The sequence below is a fragment of the Pristiophorus japonicus genome, chromosome 17 (assembly GCF_044704955.1).
Source record: "Pristiophorus japonicus isolate sPriJap1 chromosome 17, sPriJap1.hap1, whole genome shotgun sequence".
In the NCBI taxonomy this organism is placed as follows: Eukaryota; Metazoa; Chordata; class Chondrichthyes; family Pristiophoridae; genus Pristiophorus; species Pristiophorus japonicus.
In genome coordinates, this window is record NC_091993.1 from 8,564,256 (window position 1) to 8,587,312 (window position 23,057).

The window sequence follows — 23,057 nt, forward strand, 5'->3', positions numbered from 1 at the left end:
ATAGAGTTACACACGGAAGACATTTGAACATTATGAGCTGCTATTATCTCCAAGAACCTAATATGACATGATGAAGAAAGCACTGAGGCAAAGCAATTTCCTACAACAGATCAGAATTTGATGCAGTGTGATTGTTGTTTTAGAATCTTAGAGCCAGCAATGTCGAGGGAGCAGAATTTCATCCCATCACCCTGGCTAGATTATTCTAGACATAAAAGGATAGTGTACTAACCCACTGAACCATCCAATTCCCCAAATTCTAAGCCTAAAATTCACTCGGGTTATATTTATTTTCAATGGGTTAATGTCTTCATTAGCGACAGAAATATAGCTTACGAGTATATGAAGTGTTGGTCTAGTGATAGCGGCAACTTTCATTTCTAGAATCACTCGCAAAAGATGTGTGAGCTGGTAAAATCAAAAGCTATAATGTTATGATGGCACTCAAAGATAATGTCATATTGATTTCTTGCTGATACTTCCTCATGTATCCTCGAATTGTTAGCAGAGCATTGCGAAACAAAATGCTGGAAATGGTGCAGGATTCCCATGGGAATGTAATACTGTCTAGATAAAACACTTATTCCAAACATCTGGTTGAGTGTTCTTTAAAGAAATTCTGTTGTCTTTCTGATTAGCAGAACTGTCATGATCTATAAATAAGTAATTTGCAATCAAGTATGTATAAATACAAGGTTGTATTGATTTAACACACAAACATTTCACACACACAATACATATAGTTCTGCCTCACAAATAGCACCGACAAACAGCCTATCCTCCAGTGGGAGGGGTGTGTTCTACAGCTGGAGGCATGCATAAAGTAAATAGACCTTGAATCGCCATCATGAAGATGAAATTTATCGATGTTGTCACTCATAAGTATCCAGCAGTCACACGGTTTAGCCCAAATCGGTCGTCACCAAACTGTCATAATGGACCTTCTGATTTTCAGGTAAGCAGGCAGCATAGACATGTTGGGCTAGAAATCCCGACCTCCCTGGGTCTGTACGGAGTGTGTACGGACCCGGGAAAGCATCGTAAAAGCCGGTTTTCACCGTACGATGCGCATGCGCTGAAAACCACTTTTCCGATCTGTCAAGTTGGAGCTTGACAGATCATCCACATTTCAGTAGCGAGGACATTTGCAAGGGCAAGATGGCGGTATTTACCCATATTTTACCCAACAAATGTCCTGAAAACTGGCGCCTGATAAAAGCAGGCACATAGCTACATTTATAGGTGTAAGAGTTTTAAAATACACAAAACATTTTAAAATAAAATTATAAATCACATTTTATTGTTAAAAATCCTCCCCACTACAGTGTTTATTTTAAACAATAATTTTAAAAACTTTTTTAAAAATCGGAAAAATATATATTTTTTGTAATACATAAATAACTTTAATTTAAATTAATGTTAAATATCTAGTGAATTGTTTCTATTTTTTATTAATGTTTTGTGTGTTTGGGGGTATTTCTCATTCATAATAATGGGAACTCCAATTTACGGAGTTCCCACTATTATGAATGAGAACATACTTTACCTTGATTGGCTGCCCAGAGCCATGTGACTGCAGCTCCAGCACTGCGCATGTCCTGACGTGCACGCGCTGCGACGCGCATTCAGTGGAGGCCTCGGGACCGGGAACTCACGTGGGCACAGCAGCTTCAGGTAAGTGCACAGCTTTTTAAAGACCGGGATTTCTGGGCCAATACTTTGATAGAAGCCCTATTGTGAATCCATATTGAGATCTTTACACCAGTGGAATAAACCAATATTGAGATAGGACCAGAGAAAATTGTGGTTAGTCTAGCTTCATTCAGCCTTAAGTATTGGTTCACAGCAAAGGCTGATTTAAAGTAGAACTTTCTTCAAAACATTTTGTTTATGCACCAGAAATGAGAGGAACACCATGCCAGTGTATTTCTGCAGTGTATTTGCTTCATGGGTTCTTTGCTTAAGAATTCACAGCTACACATTTGCTGTAAAGAGCTAGCTGATTTATTAGCAAAAGTTTAACAATCAAATTGAAACTGCCAGTTCACCACCAAGTCCTCATCGAGGAGAACCTGAACTCAATTAACTGGAGTTTTACTGAGTCTTGTGAACATCACGTGACTGGCTAAGCCACTCACAGTGCAACAGCTCCACAACCCGTTTGGGGGGAACAAAATAAACATTAGATCAAGTGCCCCCCCCCGATCTGGGGGACACTCCAGACACTTTTAACTGCCCTCTTTTTTAAATATTTTTTGGGTTTTTTTGTGAATTTTTTTTTGGGGGCTCTAAAACCATAATTTACAAGTGCCCCCTATAAAAGGGGAGGGGGCAACAGCTCCACAAGCCTGTGAGCATACTCACTGGTGCATACATTACAATTTCTTAACAACTTGTTTCCCAGTGGCCCAATAGTCAGCAACTCTTGTCTCAAGCCCCCATGTTACCGTTAAAACTTTATTTGCAACAATCTTAACCAGCATAGCTGAGTTTGAGGGACTGTAATTAAGAGTTTACTGATGTCTCCAAGGCATCATCCAGTAGATATTCCTCTTGACTTGATATAATCAAATAAAGTGGCAAAGTAGCTTCATGTCCAATCAGCCTCAGACAACTGTGCAGCACATAATTTGTTGACTGGCTATGACTAGGTTCTCAGTTACTAAGGGACCAAAGGAAGGCACATTGTGAAATTGAAAGATTTACATTTACATACGCTTTCATTTTGCATAACAGAGGAAATATTTATCATTAGTAGAGAGAACCTGGTCTCATTAAAACGGTGTATGTAGAAATATTTTTTAAATTGAACGTTGATGCTCTGTGTTTAGTTGCAGTTGAAAGAAAATTATATTGCTATTTTAATGGCCTATTGGTAATTGGATTATTCATTTTGACCTTGCCATTGATTTGAAATCAAAGAGGTGGAAACAAACAGAAATATCAACATATAAATGACAGCAATATTTCACTGCTTTGGGCAGCTACCGAATTTCAAATGCTTTAATTGCGGTTTCTGCATAGTGAACAGCTGTTTAGCAAAATATTTTTATTTATTATACATTGCAGTTAATTACATATACAAAGTAAAAATGAATTTTATGAGTTTTTTTGAGCAAATTCCAAATTTTCACTAGAATACTCTGGTATTTATTTTCTAAACTTGTAATTAGGAGACCGATAAAACTGTCGGGGGCACTGGTGGCCCGAAGATTATTTAAGGTGAATTTTGCTTGTGGGGCGGGACATCGGCGCTGTGCACTTTGATGACTCAGGAGGGTTCGGCAGCAGTGGGGACCACTGAAAAAATCACCAGGGAGAATTTCACGAGCGGCCGCCATTCGACTAAAAATCGGCAGTCGCTCGACACCACGGTGTGGCCGCCACTTTCCGGTGGTATCGAGAGGTTGAATTTCGGCCCCCAGAACTCTTCAGCATGCCAGTCACAAACACACTGCCACTAAAGGCTCTCCCTATTTTGTGTTAAGGAGTGCACAACAACAACAACAACCAGCAATATAGCAGAGCTAACATAGCAAAATGTACCAAGGCGCTTAACATGAGCAGTATTAATAAAACATTTTTGACACCGAGTCACAGAAGGAGATATCAGGACAGATGGCCGAAAGCTTATTCAACAAGATAGATTTTCAGGAGCATATTAAAGGAGGCGTGAGAGGCGGGGAGGTTTAGGGAAGGAATTCCTGAGGGTGAGGTAGCAGCAAATGTGGAATGAAGGGGGAGGATTGCAGAACAATCCCCACCCCATCCCATAATATAAATAGAACAAGAAAATTCTGAAACTATTGACTGTTCATTTGAGCACAGACAAAAACACACAATAGCATTAAATAACCGTCCATATTTCTCCACAGGAACTTTTGGTAGTAGCAGATATTTGAAATGATGAATCTATAAGTTGTGCAACTTTAATCTTCAGAAAGAAAGCATTGTAGTGAAATGAAAAACGCACACACAGGCTGAAATCTTCCCAGCCCTGCGAGTGCAGGTTTGGAGGCGGGTCCGCTGTCAAACTGGCCGAGATTGACGACCGGGCGAGATCCCGTTCTGAACCCGCCTCCTTGCTAATTTCCAAAGTGTCGGGTTTGCTGCCGTTCACAGACCCGGCACCAAGTGGCGGGCTAGCCAATTTAGATAGTTAAAAGCATGTGAAAAGGTAGTTAAGCAGGATTTTACCATGTGCTTAACATTTTACCATGTTTTTAACGCGTTCCCGGAGTGCGGTTATCACGTCGGGTAAGTAGATCGGGTGTTCTGTCAGCATCAAATGATTCATAAACCTGCCAGCTGCAAATGGTCTATGAAAGCTTCCATTTCATAGGTTTTCACTTTCCAAGGTTAGAAGCAGTTGCTTACTGCATTTAGAAGACAGATTGACCTTTATGCAGCTAGCAAGTGTTTGGAGCAAACTTTCTATCCAGTGTCACCTCATTGGAACAACCTCTCTCACCATTGACAGATTGATCTGTCATCTCAATCTCACCTGCCATCTATTCCATCAGCATCGGTGCCCTTGAAAAAATCTTACCTTGGTCCTCAGAATCCCAACACGATCATCCCCAACACCAGCATCACTGGGCACACCAGCAGCACCAACATCCACACCAACCTTCTGCGCAATCAACTGATGCTGAACTGGACACAGGGCATCATCACCCATGTTCGTTGCTGCCCGGTATGCCAACAATGGCCTCACCATGTCCAGGTTTGCTTCACTTAACACTGTACACCTGGCTGCCACATGATATGCCAGGTTGGCACCACCCCATACCAGCACCGTAAAGCATCCCTACAATGTCCAAGCCATTCCTTTCACACTCATCACCATTGAGGGAAGGGGCGGGGGCATTGTGTCTTACAATTCATTGGAACTTAAACACTTTGAAAGATGCACACAAATCTGTGCAAGAAGGCAAAGTGGTGAAAATAAAGATTTCAGTGCCCGACAACACATTAACAGAATTTTACACAAACATTTGCTAAAGCAGTCAAGTGTCTACAGTGTGTTGTTAGTTTGAACGATTGGATAAGGATGAGGGTGAGGGGTGGCTACTGAGATGGGGAAGTGATAACACAGATAGAGAAGGATGGGTGGAGGTGTTAAGGTAAGTTGGTGTGAGTATGGATGTTCACGAGTAGGGTAGGGAAGGCAGAGTGATGGGGATGTGTGATGAGTGGCATAGGAGGATGAAGTTGAGTGTGGTTTTGCAGTAACGCTTCGTGATCTACTGTAATCATTAAATGTTTGCACCACTGCAACCAGGTCCTCCTGACCACAGCCCTGCTTGTGCCCTCCTGTGCAATGTGCAACCAGGTTGTGTTGATCTCCTGGAGAGGTCTCTTCCACCCATTGGAAGGGAAGATACCTCCCTGTGTAGTGCAACACCCTCCATAAACATATGGAAGGAGTCATGGGAGAGCCTGCGTGCAGCCGTGCACCTATGTGCAGTGCTTGTCAGTGTTTGCAGCAGCTCAATGCTGTAGAACACAGCCAGCACAACTGTCAAAATGAATGTGGACATGGCCCCTTTAAGGAAACCGGCTGATGACGCATCACCAGATGCCGTAATCAGACCGGTTTCATTTTAATTGGCCAGGAACCTCGCAAGGCGGACTTAACAAACCCTATCAATGGGAGGTTGTTCATACAGTGCAGGCTGGAACGAATAGCGACTTCGCCACCCGCCACATATCCCGGCCGTCGCAGTCTCGCCATAGTAGGCGGGATTGTGGCCTGAGTGAGGGATATAGTTTAAAAATGGTGAAAGAATTTTTCAGAATGGATATTGGAAATAACAGCTTTATACAAAAAGTGGTCAACACTTGGGAAGGTGAAAACCTTAGATTCATTCAAAGAACTGTGAGCTCGATGGGGGTATGTAAGAACATAAGAATTAGGAGCAGGAATAGGCCATACAGCCCTTTGAGCCCACTCCACCATTCAATAAGATCATGGCTGACCTTCGACCTCACCTCCACTTTCCCACCTTATCTCCATATCCCTTGATTCCCCAAAGTCCAAAAATCTATTTATCTCAGCCTTCAATATACTCAACGACTCAGCATCCACAGCCCTCTGGGGCAAAGAATTCCAAAGATTCACAACCCTCTGAGTGAAAAAATTCCTCCTTATCTCGGACTTAAATAGCCGACCCCTTATGCTGAGACTATGTCCCCTAGTTCTAGACACTCCAGCCAGGGGAAACAACCTCTCAGCATCTACCCTGTCAATCCCCCTTCGAATCTTATATGTTTCAATGAGATCACCTCTTATTCCACTAAACTTCAGAGAGTATAGTCCCAATCTACTCGCTCTCTCCTCATGGGGTAGCCCTCTCATCCCTTCTTCTTCTGGGTAGATGAGTTAAAATGGGCTTCCATCATCTGTGTTTATCTTGTAATGGCCAAGTAAACACAACCTGAAGTCAATCTGATCTTAATAGTTTTTTGGTAAGGGAAGATTTGCAGATTGAAAGGTACTTGGAAACATCCAACTCCAGTTCAGACAGAAATGAGAGCCTTCCCTTTACTTTATTATAAATATATTTTTGACAATCTGAAGTGTGACATCTTAAGCAATGGATCCTCTCAAAACTTTAAATACAATGTTTCTGTGAAAGTAAAATCATTTAGTATATAACAGTGTTTCATGAGTAGAACATAAACTAGTTTGTGTTAGTAATTCTGACTATCCTTACATTCAGTCATGTGTACGAAATGTGGTCTTCCTTGAGAGTGCAATTATAGCTATTTAACCTGGAAATAGAGATTAGCTAGAGTTCATGTTTCATATTTCCACTGTAGAAAAAAAAATCAATGCAATTGCAGTGTTTTAAGCAAATCTTTTTTGGAATTATAAATCAATAACCTGAAGGGGGATTGACAGGGTAGATGCTGAGAGGTTGTTTCCCCTGGCTGGAGTGTCTAGAACTAGGGGACATAGTCTCAGCATAAGGGGTCGGCTATTTAAGTCCGAGATGAGGAGGAATTTTTTCACTCAGAGGGTTGTGAATCTTTGGAATTCTTTGCCCCAGAGGGCTGTGGATGCTGAGTCGTTGAGTACATTGAAGGCTGAGATAAATAGATTTTTGGACTTTGGGGAATCAAGGGATATGGGGATCAGATGGGAAAGTGGAGGTGAGGTCGAAGGTCAGCCATGATCTCATTGAATGGTGGAGTGGGCTCAAAGGGCTGTATGGCCTATTCCTGCTCCTAATTCTTATGTTATTGAAGCTGAAACACCTTAACAACAGGTACACTAGACTCTTTCTAATACAAAATACTGTCGATGTTGGAAATCTGAAATAAAAACAGAAAATGCTGGAAATACTCAGCAGGTCGGGTGGCATCTTTGGAGAGAGAAACAGAGGGCTGGATTTTGCGGGGGGCTGGTCAGTAGGCGCAATCAGTGGCGGGTTGGATAGGAAAGTGTTTTTTCCCCCACCCCCCCAGCGGTCAGGACCCCGCTATGAACTCACTGCCATGCACCTTTATCAAACATCGAGTCTGTTAACACTGAGCAGATCCAACACGCAGTGGCGGAGAGGCAATTAAAATCATTAGTGGCTTGTTTTTATCTTATCAATGGTTTCTCGCTGTGCCTCGACCTCATTGTCGTCGAATCAGCTGAGTTGACAGCTTCAAATGTCAAGTCAAAGCTCCCAGCTGATTGGGATATGTTCTCTTAATCACTAGCTTCTCTAAACTGCATTCCACTGCAGATTCAGAATGCTGCAAGTATTTACATAAGTCTCCATCCAGACGGACCTCATTACCTTTCCCACCATTGACAGATCGCTTCTGTCAACTCTACTTCACCCGCCATCTATTCCATCGGCATGGGTGCCCTTGAAACTCTCTCACCTTGGTCCTTAGAATCCCACTACGATCGCCCCAAGACCAGCAGCACCAGGCACAGCAGCAGCTCCAACAACAACACCACCAACCTTCTCCGCAAGCACCTGATGTTGCACAGGACACCGGACATCAGCACATGACCACATTGCTGCCCAGAGTGCCAGGCATGGCCTCACCATGGCCACATTTACTTTACTTGACGTTGTACACCCTTGCTGTCACATGATGTGCCATTGGCACCACCCCACACCAACACCATAAAGCACCCCCACAATGTCCAAGCCATTCCTTTCACACTGATCACCATTGAGGGGGGTAACGTTATGTCTCACCATTCACTACAACTCACTAAGCCACATCCAAAGGTGCGCACAAATCTGTCCAAGAAGGCAAAGTGTTGAAAATCAAGGTTTCAATGTTTGATACCACATTAACAGAAACTTTACATGAACATTGCATAAAACACATGTGTGTGTTGTTGGTTGGTATGATTGGACTAGGATGAGTGTGAGGGGTGGCTAGTGAGATGGGGATGTGATAATGTAGATAGAGAGGGATGGGTGGAGGTGCAAGGTAAGTTGTTGTGAGTAAGGATGTGCAGGAGTAGGGTAGAGAAGGCAGAATGATGGGGATGTGATGAGAGGCATAGCAGGATAAGGCTGAGTGTGACTTTGTACTAACTTTTCTTCGTGATCTACTGAGATCATTGAAATGTTTGTGGCACTGCACCCAGATCCTCCTGACCATATCACTGCTTGTGCCCTCCTGGGGAGATCTCTTCGACCCATTGGAAGGGAAGAGGACCTCCCTAATGCTGTGACATGGGAGAGCCTGGGTGCAACTCTGTACCTCTCTGCAGTGCTTGTCAGTGTTTGCAGCATCTCAATGCTGTAGAATACTGACAGCACAAATCTCAAAAGAAAGTTGGCCATGGTCCCTTTAGGGAAACCGGCTGATGACACATCATCAAATGACATCATCAGACCTGCTTCCTCTAATTGACCGGGAAACGCGCTGGGTGGGCTTAACGAGCCCAATCAGGGGAAGTTCATTTCAGAGGCCGGGATAGAGACAGCAGTGGGGTCAGGACCAGCCACTGCCATCACCTACCACAGACCCGCCACGGTTAGCAAAATCGCGGCCGATGTCTTTCTAATGCTGTCTTTGGAAGCATACAAAGTGGTGTACATTTGATGTCTTATTTGCCTGTCTTCTCTCATGGAAGGTATTTCATGATTCTGGAACATTGTTTTCCATTTTCATTGATCTCTTCGCATTACCTATTCCATTTTTAAAGAGTAAAACCTAAACTAATTTAAAAGGTAGCACTTAGCCAGTTACTGTTGCAGCATATTTATATAATCAACTAACAAATGAGCTGGAAATTGGAAGAAGCATAGCTAGGTTTTAAATGCCAAGACAGTGCCCAGTGTAACTTTCTTATGATAATAATGGCAAATATAAACATATTAAAAATGTTTCCCCATTATACTAAAAATTTGAGGCAACATTGAACACTCTTGATATAATCTTCCTAAACTGCAGCGAGGAGAACTTGCTGCCTTTCTGAACTTGTAGGAGATCTTCAAAATGTGGGAGGTCTGCATGATTATCCTTGAGGTCATTTTCCTGCTTACAGTATAACTTCTGCCAGCATTTTCATGCTACATGTGTGCCTTATAATGCACTGTCTATCTTTAAAAAATCATAATTAATGGTATCACTGAAACAGCTATTGACACTGATAGTGCTGTCACCATAAATAAGCTCTTTGTTGTAATTGCTGAAAATCATGATTTACATTGTGGGTGTATTAAAGTACACACCTTCATGGCTCTTAATTTGTTCCCTTAAAAGAGGTGCGGCAGCTATTCTAATTTGCCTGACCATGTGAAAACAGCTTTAGCAGAATCGGAGGCTGGAGCAAGTATAAAATAATCACACAAATATGGCAGGATTAGTCAACAGATGATTGCTGTTATAAGGATTTTCTGACATTGGGAAGTTCCTATTACAGCTATTTCTTTCATAGTTTCATCAGATATTTATGAGTACAAAAAGTGGTAATCGGAGCCTCTAGTTGACCATAGTAAGGGCTTTCACAATGGATTTTTCCTCAGTCACTTGAGATGTTTGAAGTTTACAATTTTCCTTGTATCCGTGTTCACAACCTCAAAATTAAAAGGTGTTTATGTCTTGATCAAAACCTAAGAGAGATATTTGCAGTTTCAGCAGAAATGATATTGTTCTTGCATGGATAAAAGCAAATCAGTCTTTCAAGTTCACTGTGGCTGTAATTGTGGCTATATCTCAACGTTCCAGATGGTCGTAAGTGTCACTATGTATGATCACAGTGACAGTGTTCACCAGAATACTAATTTTCTGACTCTTTTACTCTTCAAATTATTGCACTGGCTATCAATTTCAAAATGTATAATACTTTGCAAATAACCACAGGAAAATTGTGACATTAATCCACCATATAGAAATTTTAATAATTTAATAGTGTTTTTTAATAATAGCATTGTATCACTGAAATGTAACATTAGATTTCAACACTGGTATACTTTATTAAAGTTTAAAAATATTAATCATCCATTTATTGTAAAATTTTTTATTCAGAGTAATATAAAAATATGACATTATTTTCCTTCTGTACTTTATAACAGAGCATGAAAAACATCGACTATGCAAGAGTGCTGATTATATGAATTTGCATTTCAAAGTCAAATGGTTTTATAATGAATATGTGCGAGAACTTCCAGCTTTCAAAGATGCTGTTACAGAATATTCTTTGTAAGTAATAAAATTTGTATTCATTTTTATTTATCATGCAGAACATAGTTATAGCCTTAAAAAAATTCTCATACATGAGCCGATTGGTTGCTGAGGGAAAAAAATGTCTAAGAAAATAGGGTAATTGGTCTGATACATTTAGGGCTTTAAGTCTAAGTTATTCAAATTAGCAATTATCATGCTGCTAATTTCTTCATAGTGTTAGGAGTGTAAGGTTTAATTTTTTTTTCGAATCCTGCATTTATTGTCGGGAAAGTCATTTGGCGGAATGAAATTTGAATTCAGCGGTCGCACAAATGGGCATTTGCAAACGGTCAGCCCATTGTACACCCCGCCCGATTTTCTTTTCTGATTTACCATCATCCGTTTTGCACAACTGCCGAAGTTGTAGTGCTCTCGCCTCTGAGTCAGAAGGTCGTGGGTTCAAGTCCCACTCCAGGGACTTGAGCACAAAAATGTGATTAGCTTACAGCCAGTGCAGTGCTGAGGGAGTGCTGCCCTGTCGAAAATGCTGTTTTTCGGATGAGATGTTAAACCGAGGCCCCGTCTGCTCTGTCAGGTGGACATAAAAGATCCCGTGGCACTATTTCGAAGAAGAGCAGGGGAGTTCTCCCCGGTGTCCAGGCCAATATTTATCCTTCAATCGACATCATAAAAAAACAGATTATTGGGTCATTATCACATTGCTGTTTCCTACATTACAACACTTCAAAAATTACTTCATTGGCTGTAAAACACTTTGTGACTTATGGTGGTTGTTCAAGGCGCTATATAAATACAAGTCTTTTATCAATGATTCCATATGTGGCTATGCAATCCGTACTATAAACCGTTCTTCAGCTTCTGTTATCTCTGGATCTCCAATCCTGTTTATGTCTCAGAATGTGGCTGCATTATGCCATTCCTTCTAATGAAAGTTTTGCGGAGTGCTAACATCGAAGTATTTCATTACTTTGATCTCCATGACTGACTTAAGACGTTTTTGTTTCTGTACTCTTCGTCCAGTCAGTGAGTCTGCATATAAGGATTTTGGTGCTCATTAAGCAATAAAACTAACAATATATTTCAACTAAGAAGTGACAAAGCTGAGATGATCAGATTTACCCCGTGGAATTGTGTCTCCTGCTAGCTGGTTATAGTGGCATTGAGGATGACTATAGAGAATGAAGTGGGCCAGCATTTCATATATTCTCAGCTGGAGGAGGATGTAAGGTAGCAATTGGTTTGAAAATAGAAAAATAACAGCGATGAAGAAATACATTTTGCACAGAATAACATTTTCACTTCCATTGTTGCTTGTTGGAGTGGTGATTGTATGCAGTAGTATTGTGAATATGGCTTTATAAATAAAGACATAAAGTACAGAAGCCAGGAAGTTATACTAATCCTATATAAAACACCAGTTTGGCCCCAACTGGAGTATTGTGGCCAATTCTGGGTACCACACTTTAGGAAGGATGTGAAGGTCTTGAAGAGGGTACAGAAGAGATTTACTAGAATGGTTCCAGGGATGAGGGATTACAGTTATATGGATAGACTGGAGAAGCTGGGGTTGTTCTCCTTACAGCAGAGAAGGCTAAGAGGAAATCTGATTGAGGTGTTTAAAGTCATGAACGATTTAAATAGAGTAAATAAAGAGAAATTGTTTCCAATGTCTGAAGGGTCGATAAAGAGAGGGCACAGATTTAAGGTGATTGGCATGAGGAAAATCTTTTTTACACAATGAGCGGTTAGGATTTGGAATGCACTGCCTGATAGGGTGGTATCTGCAAATGGAAATTGGATAAATACTTGAAGGAGAAATCATTGCGGGGATATGGGGAAAGAGTGAGACTAACTGCTTTGCTGTCCGAAAGAGTCGACGCAGACTCGATGGGCCGAATTGCTGCCTCCTGTGCTGTACTATTCTATGATTTCATGTGGCATAATCATATTGAAGGAACCTGGACATTTCACTTTATTCAAAATACTATAAATGTTTATGATGGAGAAATGTTAAATCAGCTAACTAACTTACAAAAAAACTGCATATAAGGCAAGCCTAAGTTTACTTATTTTCTTCTATCAAAGATTGCATTACTGAGGCGTGGATCACACAGCTTCAAGTTTACACATTAATGCCGTAGGGACTTCTTGTAAGGTTGGAGAAGTAGCCATTGGACCCTTCTACCTAAAATTCAGTTCTGATAACACCACATCTGCCCTGGCCAGAGTCACAAATGGAACCACCTCTTCTGTGACAGCGAAGCATTATCACAGAAACCAGTGCTTGGTTTGCTGAGGCACTTGGGGCTGAATGGTGCAGTATCTAAATGTTGTTCCTGCTGGGGTTCCCATGACTCCAGTAGAACCCTTTAAGTTCAGATAGTGCAACAGGCAGAACCTGCCACATTTAGCAGGCCTCTCGTGCTTTTAGCCCAAATGCAACAGAATTTTATGCAGCTCTATGAAGAAAAGCTTTCAGATTTCGCCCTCTGGTTAGCATGGTTGTACAGGATTCTGTTCGGATCATTTGGTCCTTTTAATCCAGATGCGGGAGCAAACCCTGCTGTCAGTCTCCCAAGTCCCCCCTCATTACAGAAAGTCAGTTCCCTCAGAGATTCATTCTCAACTAGCTGAGTGAGAGCAAGATGTGTGGACATTCTTGTGTGCAGGAGGTATGCACTGCGGCCTTGAGTACGTATGACCTGTTAGCAAATGCATCTCGGTTACCGATTTGGTTTAAGCAGGGTCTTTTGTTAACAAGCATTTCTTGCTCTTTGATGAACAGGTGCAGACAGTGCATCAGCAGGCAGTGGTGCAAGCCCTTATCTCAGTGGCTATGTCCGCATTTCATGGTACAGGTGCAGCGTCGAAAACCCGGAGCTCTGGAATCCAGAATGTTCTGTAATCCGGACTCTGGACCAATCGGTGGCAGGGTTGTCCGGAATCCGGACCTGCCGACCTCGGGCCTTGTCGCCACTCACCCTGCTCGCCGCCACTGCCCTTGCCTCGGGGCCTCGCTGCCGGCCTGCCTGAAAATCTCCTGTTCAGCCGTGCCCACCCGGACATCTCCTGTTCAGCGGGGCCCGCCCGAACAGCTCAGCCTCAGCAGGACCCGCCGGCCCGAACAGCTCTACGGCAGGGACCCCCTTCCTCCCTCCTTTTGACGTTCTGAAATCCAGAAATACCCGAACCTGGGCTCGGGTGTTTCCGGATTCGTGATGTCAGAAAGACGATCGAAAGTCCGGAAAAGCCAAAGGTCCCGAGGGTTCCGGATTCTCGACGCTGCACCTGTACTGTGTTTCATCACATGGCGTGTTACCCCCTTCTCTCCCTTGGGAATTGGGAATTGCAACGGCAACTATACAGCTTCCATTTGAAAGGGAAAAATTATTTTACTGGTCAAATGGAAGTACAGTTAAAAACTTTGTAATCTTAATCTAAAGCTAGATCTTAATTTTGCTCTGGATTGTATCCATGTCCCTCTATATTTTGAAAGTTGCAGGGGTTATTGAACAACTTAGCTTTCCCGATGCAATAAGCGAAGTTCTTCTCTAGGGGTTGGCTTCATGACTTTGCAAAACAGGCTGGCTCCTCTGCAATGTCTCATCAATGGCTCGGCCCTCTACTGATCCAATTAGGTGGCCATTCTCATTTGTATCTTGATTAAATTATAGAATCATACAGCACAGAAGGAGGCCATTCAGCCCACCGTGCACATGCCAGCTCTTTGAAGGAGCTGTCCAATTAGTCCCACTCACCTATTGTAGAGCTGAAACAAGAGCAGGAGGCAGATCAATTGAAAGAAGCAAACAGGAAAGGATGTTTGCCACAGCAAATGATAAGACCATCAACTAGCACCTTTCCATCAAACATGCAATTATACCAGAAGAGACCAGCTCAAGGAAGCAATAATTTATTCAAGAGGCGTATAAAAAACTGTGTGCTTCATGGCAAATTACTTCCAAACTTCCTCTCAAATATAAAACCCAAATAGACATACCTCAGAACATTGAACTTCATGTCACCAAATGGTTTTACTGTGCACATATATATTTACAGCGAGTGTGCCTTTTTAACCGCCATGCCTGGCCCTGGTGCCTCTCAGTGTTGTTTTAAGGCTGCTAAGGGTCAAGGATGCTAATGTGCCTGAATGACTTGTAGTATCATGAAACGACCCTCGTCTCAGAGCTTCTACGTTCCGTGGACCCTTCAGCAGGCTCCATCACCACTGCCAGTATGTCGACAGCCTGGTGTAACCAGCTGCCAATAGGAACGGCCATCTGAGGGTGCTGGCTAGAAATGAGCTGTTATCATAAAGGTGGAATCTAGCCACATGGTGGTGCGTCATGGATCTGACTGACTGCCCACTGACCAATTGACCCCTCTCATTATTTTTGTGATAGATTGGTTCTTTGTCCATCTCCTCGGCTTTGCCTAAAAAAAGTAAATTTGTCTCAGGAGCTTCCTTCTATTTCGCTCCACAGAAGGTTTGATTCCACAATGTGAACATTTAATTGAGTAAACTCTGCAGTGAATTAAGAGATGAATTAAGAGATTAGCTCCTAATGACAGTGTTAAGATAGGAATGCTACTTTTTTTTTAAATCCCAAGCAGCGAGACTGGTCAGGGTGTAGGTGCTATCAGCCTGATTAAACTGAGTATATTTTTAGTAAAGATAGCTCGATATTAAAGTACTGGAAAATCTTTGAAGATTCTTTTCTCCCCCCCGCCCCCCCCCCCCCATTAAAACTCTTCCCCTTCCCTTCCCCCCCCCCCCCCACCATCAAAACACTTCCCTTCCCCACCAACCTGTCTCTTGTAGCCCTCAGCACGGGAAGGCAGTGGCCGGTCTGTGCGGCAGGCCACTCGGCCCGGGATAGGGGCAGCGAGCATCGGCCCCTCCCACACAGCCTGCAGCGCACACTCTCAGATTCTGGGGGCGAGGAGCTGCTGCGCATGCGCGCACACTCTGTTTTCAGCGCCGGGACCTGGCTCCGCCCCCGAATCCAGTTGCCACTCTACGCCACCATGGAGGAGAGGCTGGGGAGCGGCCAAACTCGGCCTGAAGATTTTTGGCGCCCTTGGAGTTCTACAAAAGCGGCGTGCCTCTGGTGAGTGCGCCAGAAATCTGTAAATTTGGGCCCTATGTCACTACATAGATAGGACTACAGATAATAAAGATTATCATCTTAGTTACTTGTTTCTTAAAATTCTAGGTATTCAGGGTCAAAGCAATAACTGGCTCATTAGCTGGTGTACTGCATTCTACTATACAGTCACCAAGTCATTTTACAACACCGTTTCAAGTTATTTTAGCTTTATATAACTATTTAAAATAGTGTAATATGTATTTTCTCATAAGAAAATGCATCTTAATGGTATGATTGATTTAAATATATGTTAGTTCTTGTTGAAAGAACTGAAGCTGATATATAGCGAGTCCAGTCATGTAGCTACAGTAGAATCAGGTGAAAAGTCTCTTAAAAGAACTGGTGTCATACTCACTTTCCAAGTTATGTACCTTCTTGCACCCGTGGTAAATGGAATACAATCCACATTTGAAGAATAACTACTAATGTAGTTGAAAGGCGTGTATTATACCCTTTAAAACGCTTTGGTAAAGTGGCATATTAGTCTTACAGAATTGGTGAAAATATTTTAATAATAGTGCACTAAGTAAATATAATCTTGCATTTTAATATAACACCATCTGATTTTAATCAGGTGGTTTGAACCCTTTGCCATCGATTGGCTGGATGAAAATGAAGATATATCAATGGAATTTCTTCATGGAGCACTTGAGAGAGACAAAAAGGATGGGGCAAGTGTCAAAATCATTCTATAGGTTACCTTACCGATAAAACACAGTACTTTATGACTATTTTTGTGAATTTTTACACCAACCATAAATGTCAGTTGGAATAAATTGTAAACTAAATTTGATAAAATTCTCTTTCCTTTCACTTCATTTAAGAGATTAACCATTATGCATTATATATATTTTGTCTAATCCAGTTCCAGCAAACCTCTGAGCATGCTCTGTTCTCTTGCTCCGTCGTGGATGTCTTCACTCAACTGAATCAAAGTTTTGAGATTATCAAAAAACTAGAATGCCCTAATCCAGAGGCATTGGCACATTTCATGAGAAGATTTGCTAAGGTATATTCATTAATGATCTTAAGACACAAAAGCTTGGAATGTTAAAAAGTGGGAAATGTGTTATATGGCGATCACTACATCTGCGTAACTTCTGTCAACAGAAGAGCAGAGTTGTTACTCTATTTTCTTGTTGCAATGGGAACCCGCATGGGCCCTAGGCTATGCCTGCCTTTCTGTGGGATATGTGTAACATTCTTAGTTCCAGTCCTGCTCAGGTCCCCTCCCTCACCTCTTTTTCTGGTACATTGATGACTGTATTTGTGCTGTTTTCTGTTCTCGCCCCGAACTAGAAAATTTCTTTCACTTGGCTTCCAATTTCCACCCTTCTCTCACCCTTCACATGGTCCATCTCTGACTCTTCCCTTCCCTTCCTCGACTTAATTGTCTCCATTCATGGGTATAGGCTATCTACAAATATCTACTGACTCTCATAGCTACCTGGGCTGCACTTCCTCCCACCCCGCTTCCTGTAAGGACTCTATTCCATTCTTCCAGTTTCTCCATCTCCACCGCATCTGTTCTGACGATGCTACCTTCCACACTAGTGCTTCTGATATGTCTTTCTTTTTCCTTAACCTGGAATTCCCCTTGACTGTATCCGTCCTATTTCCCACACTTCTGCTCTCACCCCTCCCCTCCCTCCCAGAACCACGATAGGGTTCCCCTTGTCCACACTTTTCACCCCACCAACCTCCACATTCAACGAATCATCCTCCGCCATTTCCACCACCTCCAGTGTGATCCCACCACCAAACCCATCTTCCCCTTCCCTCCCCTTTCAGCGTTCTGAAGGGACCGCTCCCTCTGCGACACCCTGGGCCACTCAATCAACCCCAACAGCCCCTCCCCTCCCCACAGCACCTTCCCGTCCAAGCACAGGAGATGCAACACCTGCCCTTTTATACCTCATCCCTTCCCACCATTCAGGGCCCCAAACACTCCTTCCAGGTGAAACAGTGATTTACTTGTACTTCTTGCAATTTCGTATACTGTATTCGCCGCTCACAATGCGGTCTTCTCTACATTGGGGAGACCAAACGCAGATTGGGTGACCACTTTGCGGAACACCTCCATTGTCCGTAAGGGTGACCCCGAGCTTCTGGTCGTCTGTCACTTTAATTCTCCGCTCCACTTCCGCTCTGACCTCTCCATCCTCGGCCTCCTCCACCATTCCAACGAAGCTCAACGTAATCTCGAGGAACAGCACCTCATCCTTTGTTTAGGCACTTTACAGCCTCCTGAACTCAACATCGAGTTCAACAATTTCAGACCCTATTTTTTCAGGCAGCAGCTGTTTATGATTCTGCCATCCCCATTTGCAACATTTAATCTCTCCTGCCTTCCCCCCCTATCGCAGACCCTCACTTTTGTTCTTTACTCCCCTACCTCCTTTCCCTGCCTCTGCATCTGCTTAAAATCTGTTACATCTCTAACATTTCCAGTTCTGACGAAGGGTCTCAGACACGAAACATTAACTGTTTCTCCACGGATGCTGCCCGGCCTGCTGAATGTTTATGGCATTTTCTGTTTTTGTACTCTATGATAATCCAGGACAGAAAATAATGTCACTTTAACAGATATATTCAAGGAAACCTTTCGGCATGTTTTTATCATCCAGATCATATTCAATAAGATTAAATTTACATTAACTGAAAAGGCAATAAAAATGCTATCTGAGTACATTAATACAAATGTTTAGTCTCGTGCTGTGCTAGAGGCCATGAAGTAATTAGGGGTCAAAATTCAGTCGCGCCATTTTTGAGGCGGTGACACTGTCTGAAGGGTGATTGTACCGCCAGGCGGTAATCACCGCCTCAAACTGCCAAATTCACTTTTACCGCCCAAAGATGAGAGAGCAGCGCTATAAGTGGCCAATGGAGCGGGAGCTCAGGAGGCCGACTCAATTTCCCACCAGTCGGCTGTCAGCATCCGAGTTGAAAAAACTGCAAAAAAACAAGTTTCTGGTAACTTCTCTGACCCACATCCACACTTCCCCACTGGTGCCATTAATACGTAAATGCTGAAAAAATTAAGGCGAACAACCTACCTTGATCTCTGGACGATACCCCACCCACTCCAGGATTCCTGCTGTCCCGACAGCTTTTCCAGGCTGTACAAACGCCTGCCGGTAAGGCCACCATACATACCTAATTTGGCATGCTGCGTCACCAAGGGGGTGTTGCACGCTCGATGACGTCCCCACGTGGGTGGCGGTAGAGCGTGCGGCGGTAGAGCGCGCAGTGGTACCTATTGGCTCCGCCCCCACCGCCCAATTACATTTCTCTGGAGGCCAGGAACCCGCTCCCCACCGACGGCAAGTCCTTTGCTGCCTGTTAGCCGCTAAGGGGTGGCGTTATCAACCGAATTGCGACCCCCTTAATGTCCCATAATTATCTTGAGGAAAAAAAACACAAGAACTGTACTTGTGTGAAACTTGGTGGTCATACGTTTCCTTTTCATTGCAGACGATATGTAAAGTCCTCCTCCAATATGCTGCTATTATCTCAAAAGATTTCAACTCGTACTGTTCCAAGGAAAAACTGGTAGGTAAAGAGAAAACATGGCCTGTGAACAATGTTCCCTTTAAGCTGAACGGCCTCACAGCCAACAATGCTCTGCAGGTCCCACACAGCCGTGAGCCGGCCTTTAAATTGCAAAACAGCGCGTGCACAGAATTATGAATGGTCCACGTAGCATATTAAAGGGGCCGCACAGGCTAAAACAAAATTAGAGCGAACATTGCCTGTGTATACTTTACTGTGGTAACAAAATTTGCTACCAATGCTGATGTAGGCTATGGGCTCGACAGCAGTGTATTTTTACTCTTTACCGATGACCCAAATTGCATAACACGCAAGTAGAAAATCCCGAGAATGCTATGCCTGTCAAATGCGGAATGCTTGCCTTTATTAGATGAGGCATAGAATACAAGAGCAGGAGGGGTTATGCTTGAACTGTATAAAACACTAGTTAGGCCACAGCTAGAGTACTGCGTGCAATTCTGGTCACCTCATTACAGGAAGGATGTGATTGAACTGGAGAGGATACAGAGGAGAATTACGAGGATGTTGCCGGGAGTGGAGAATCTAAGCTATGAGGATAGATTAGATAGGCTGGGGTTGTTTTCTTTGGAACAGAGGAGGCTGAGGGGAGACCTCATTGAGGTGTATAAAATTATGAGGGGCCCGGATATGGTGGATAGAAAGGGCCGATTTCCCTTAACAGAGGGGTCAACAACCAGGGGGCATAAATTTAAAGCAATTGGTAGAAGATTTAGAGGGGTTTTGAGGGGATATTTCTTCACCAAAGGGTTGTCGGGGTCTGGAACTCACTGCCTGAAAGAGTGGTAGAGGCAGAAACCCTCACCACATTTAAAAAGTACTTGGATGTGCACTTGAAGTGCCGTAACCTGCGGGGCTATGGTCCTCGAGCTGGAAAGTGGGATTAGGCTGAATAGCCTCTTGTTGGCCGGCACGGACACGATGGACTGAAATGGCCTCCTTCCGTTCTGTAAATTTCTATGATTCTCTGATTCTGTGATTCTATGAAATGCCCACTTCTGGGGGCAAAGGTTTGTGCCATATTAGTTGAAAGTGAGTTTATTGCTGATACTGTGAATTTCTCCCCTCTGTATTTCTCTAAGTGTAATTGTTCAGTTTCAGGTTTGCAGTTGATAGAGCTCAAGGTTTTTTAAAAAATCATGGAAATGCAAAGATACGTGAACAATTCAATTCCCGTTTTTAATTAACACTGTTTTACTGTGTTGACTTTAGTGATCCAGACATTCCATGTTGTTTGGTGTATTACTAAGTGTCACCATTTTATATTAACAGGAAAGCTGTCTTATTTGTAAAGAAGCTAGCATCCTATTAATGGATTAATTTAGGAGAAAATATGCAGTTGGTAAATTTAATTGCTGTTAGAAACAATGAATCCATAATAAATGAAATCTTTTAGTTCCATACTATTGTTTGCATTAGGGATTTCATGTGTGAAGGAGGCATTTACCCATTTATCAGCAGCTTAATTAGAAACAAAGTAATGAAGCAATAAATAAGAATATTCGATGCGCCTTATTTGAACTGTTCATTGCTCCTAGTTTATTAGTTATTAACCTTTGGACTATGTAATCCCAAATTAATAAAACAGTGGGGGAGAAATTGCCCAGCGCCCCGATTGGGGGCGGTAATCTGCTCAGGGCGGTACTGCGTGCACCCAGCGCGGCAGTCTTGCCCCGGCTGCTGAATTGGACTTACTGCCCCTCACCGGAGGTGGATGCTATCCCGTGCACTCTGCTTCCTCTTGGGGCGAGCCCAGCGGCGCTAATGAGGCGTGATCGGCAGCACTACGCGGATGCTCCGCGTAGCGATGACACGTTTCAACACTCATCCCCTTCGCTTAAAGGGGGGGGCTGCTGCGTACTCTGCATGGCCTCTGCTGGCTTCCACTAAGCCACAAGGGCAGCGTGGTACCGAGGCTGAGTGCCGGCCTGCATGATGGCGACCCGGACCATGCTAGGGAACAAGAATTGGAGCCAACCGATGAGTTGGGGAAAAAAACGCCAAGGTGGCGGAGCGGGGTGCTCGCGACCTCCCCTTTAACTCCCGCCCATGAGCGGATGTCAGTCCGGTTGGCGACCGGCGAGGCTGGAGCTGACACCCGCTCACGCCAGCCTCGCGGAGCAATATCCACCGTGGTGAGCAACGATGTCGGCGCACAGCATTAAGTGATCGCCGCGCACATCGTTGATGTCATCGCCGGTTGCGCTAATTCCAGGGCAATTTCCCGGGAGCTGGTGTAGCCCACCCCCTCTCCCCCCGCAACCTCCCCCCGGGCGGAAAGTGTTTCGCACCCCGTTAGCACCTCCCGGGAGGCATCAAGCATCAAACTCTCGTAGTATAACATAGATCAAATGTAATGAAGGCCTCTTTCTTAATTTGTCCCGCGACACTACATTTAGAAAATCCTTCCCTGCTCTCCAATGGGTTTTAGAAATGGGTAGACCTGGATGAAGACTATTATATCATTTAGAACGACTACCCCTAAAGAGAAAAAAAAATAATCTTAATATGTTGGTTTTGAACCTCTCTTGTGCCATGAAAAGACTGTGTGATGAACATCAGCGCCCAGATCATTCCTCATTCTTCTCATTCCCATTTGAATTTGATTGTCATCACAATTAGCATCTGAACAGAGATTTTTTAAGTTTTTCAAGAATCCCCTTCACATAGTCTGAATGAATCACATTTGGCAGAATCCCACTGGACATATGGCATGTTGTTTCTGTAGTTTAGAGTAATGATATGTTTTAATTAGGATATGCAAATAAAGCTACCAACATCTGTGAGGTCTTCAACTGTAAATTTGTCAAAATTCTCACAAAGGTGTGTTGTGTTGTTAGCTAAAATATGATCATTTTTGTCCACTTTTGTTTCTTTGCTTTTTTCTTAAGAGACCTATCTTAAATGACTTTAGTTCCACTTTTGCCCAAATGTAATGATTTAAAACAATAATTTTAATCAGGCTAGTTTATACTTTCTGGTTGCGACCTTCAAAAAATGTCATAAAGCTCATCACAAAAGCTTTGCAAAAATGATTTATTGCAGAGACCACAAGTGAGTTGCATTAAATTAAAAGTAATGCTCTCTTAATCTACAGGGAAGGTCTTTAGAATGCGATTTTTCTGAATATAATGCGTTTAACCTCGAAAAACATCAAAATCCACACGAGGGAAAAGTAAAAATGACGATTACTGAGCAAAGGTGGAGGAGTTAAGAGATGACTGAAAGCTTGGTCTAAAGGGGAGGGAGAGGAGTATGGAAGGGTTTATGGAGTGAGTTCCAGAGAGGAGGATGAAGTGGCTGAAGATTCTGCCACAATGGTGGGATGAAGGGAAGGCCTGAGTTCGAGGACCAAAGGGTGCAGGAGGGGACACAAGGCCGATGAAGGCTGTAAAAATAGGATGAGGTAAGATTACCAATAAGGGACTTAAGGGTTACGGGGAGAGGGCGGGTAAGTGGAGCTGAGTCCACGGCCAGATCAGCCATGATCTTGTTGAATGGCAGAGCAGGCTCGAGGGGCTAGATGGCCTACTCCTGTTCCTAATTCTTAAGTTCTTATGTAAGATTACATTTATATGAAAATCTATACATTAGAGGCACCCAGCAGGGATTATGAAGGCAAATGTGTGCTTTGCATTGACAAGTAAGGGAGTGCATGTCTTTGCTTGGTGGTATCAG

At 43.2% G+C, this 23,057-nt stretch overlaps 1 protein-coding gene across 2 annotated transcripts in view; it reads left to right on the forward strand.

Annotated features, from left to right (window-relative positions):
• LOC139227523 (protein unc-13 homolog C-like) overlaps window positions 1-23,057 on the forward strand; it is an 801,204-nt gene that overhangs the window by 661,129 nt on the left and 117,018 nt on the right. For both annotated transcript variants that reach the window (XM_070858323.1, XM_070858322.1), the window contains 4 exons: window positions 10,548-10,674; window positions 16,384-16,480; window positions 16,675-16,818; window positions 19,284-19,361. In XM_070858323.1, the coding sequence (XP_070714424.1) occupies window positions 10,548-10,674; window positions 16,384-16,480; window positions 16,675-16,818; window positions 19,284-19,361 (446 nt within the window). The remainder of the gene's footprint in view (window positions 1-10,547; window positions 10,675-16,383; window positions 16,481-16,674; window positions 16,819-19,283; window positions 19,362-23,057) is intronic.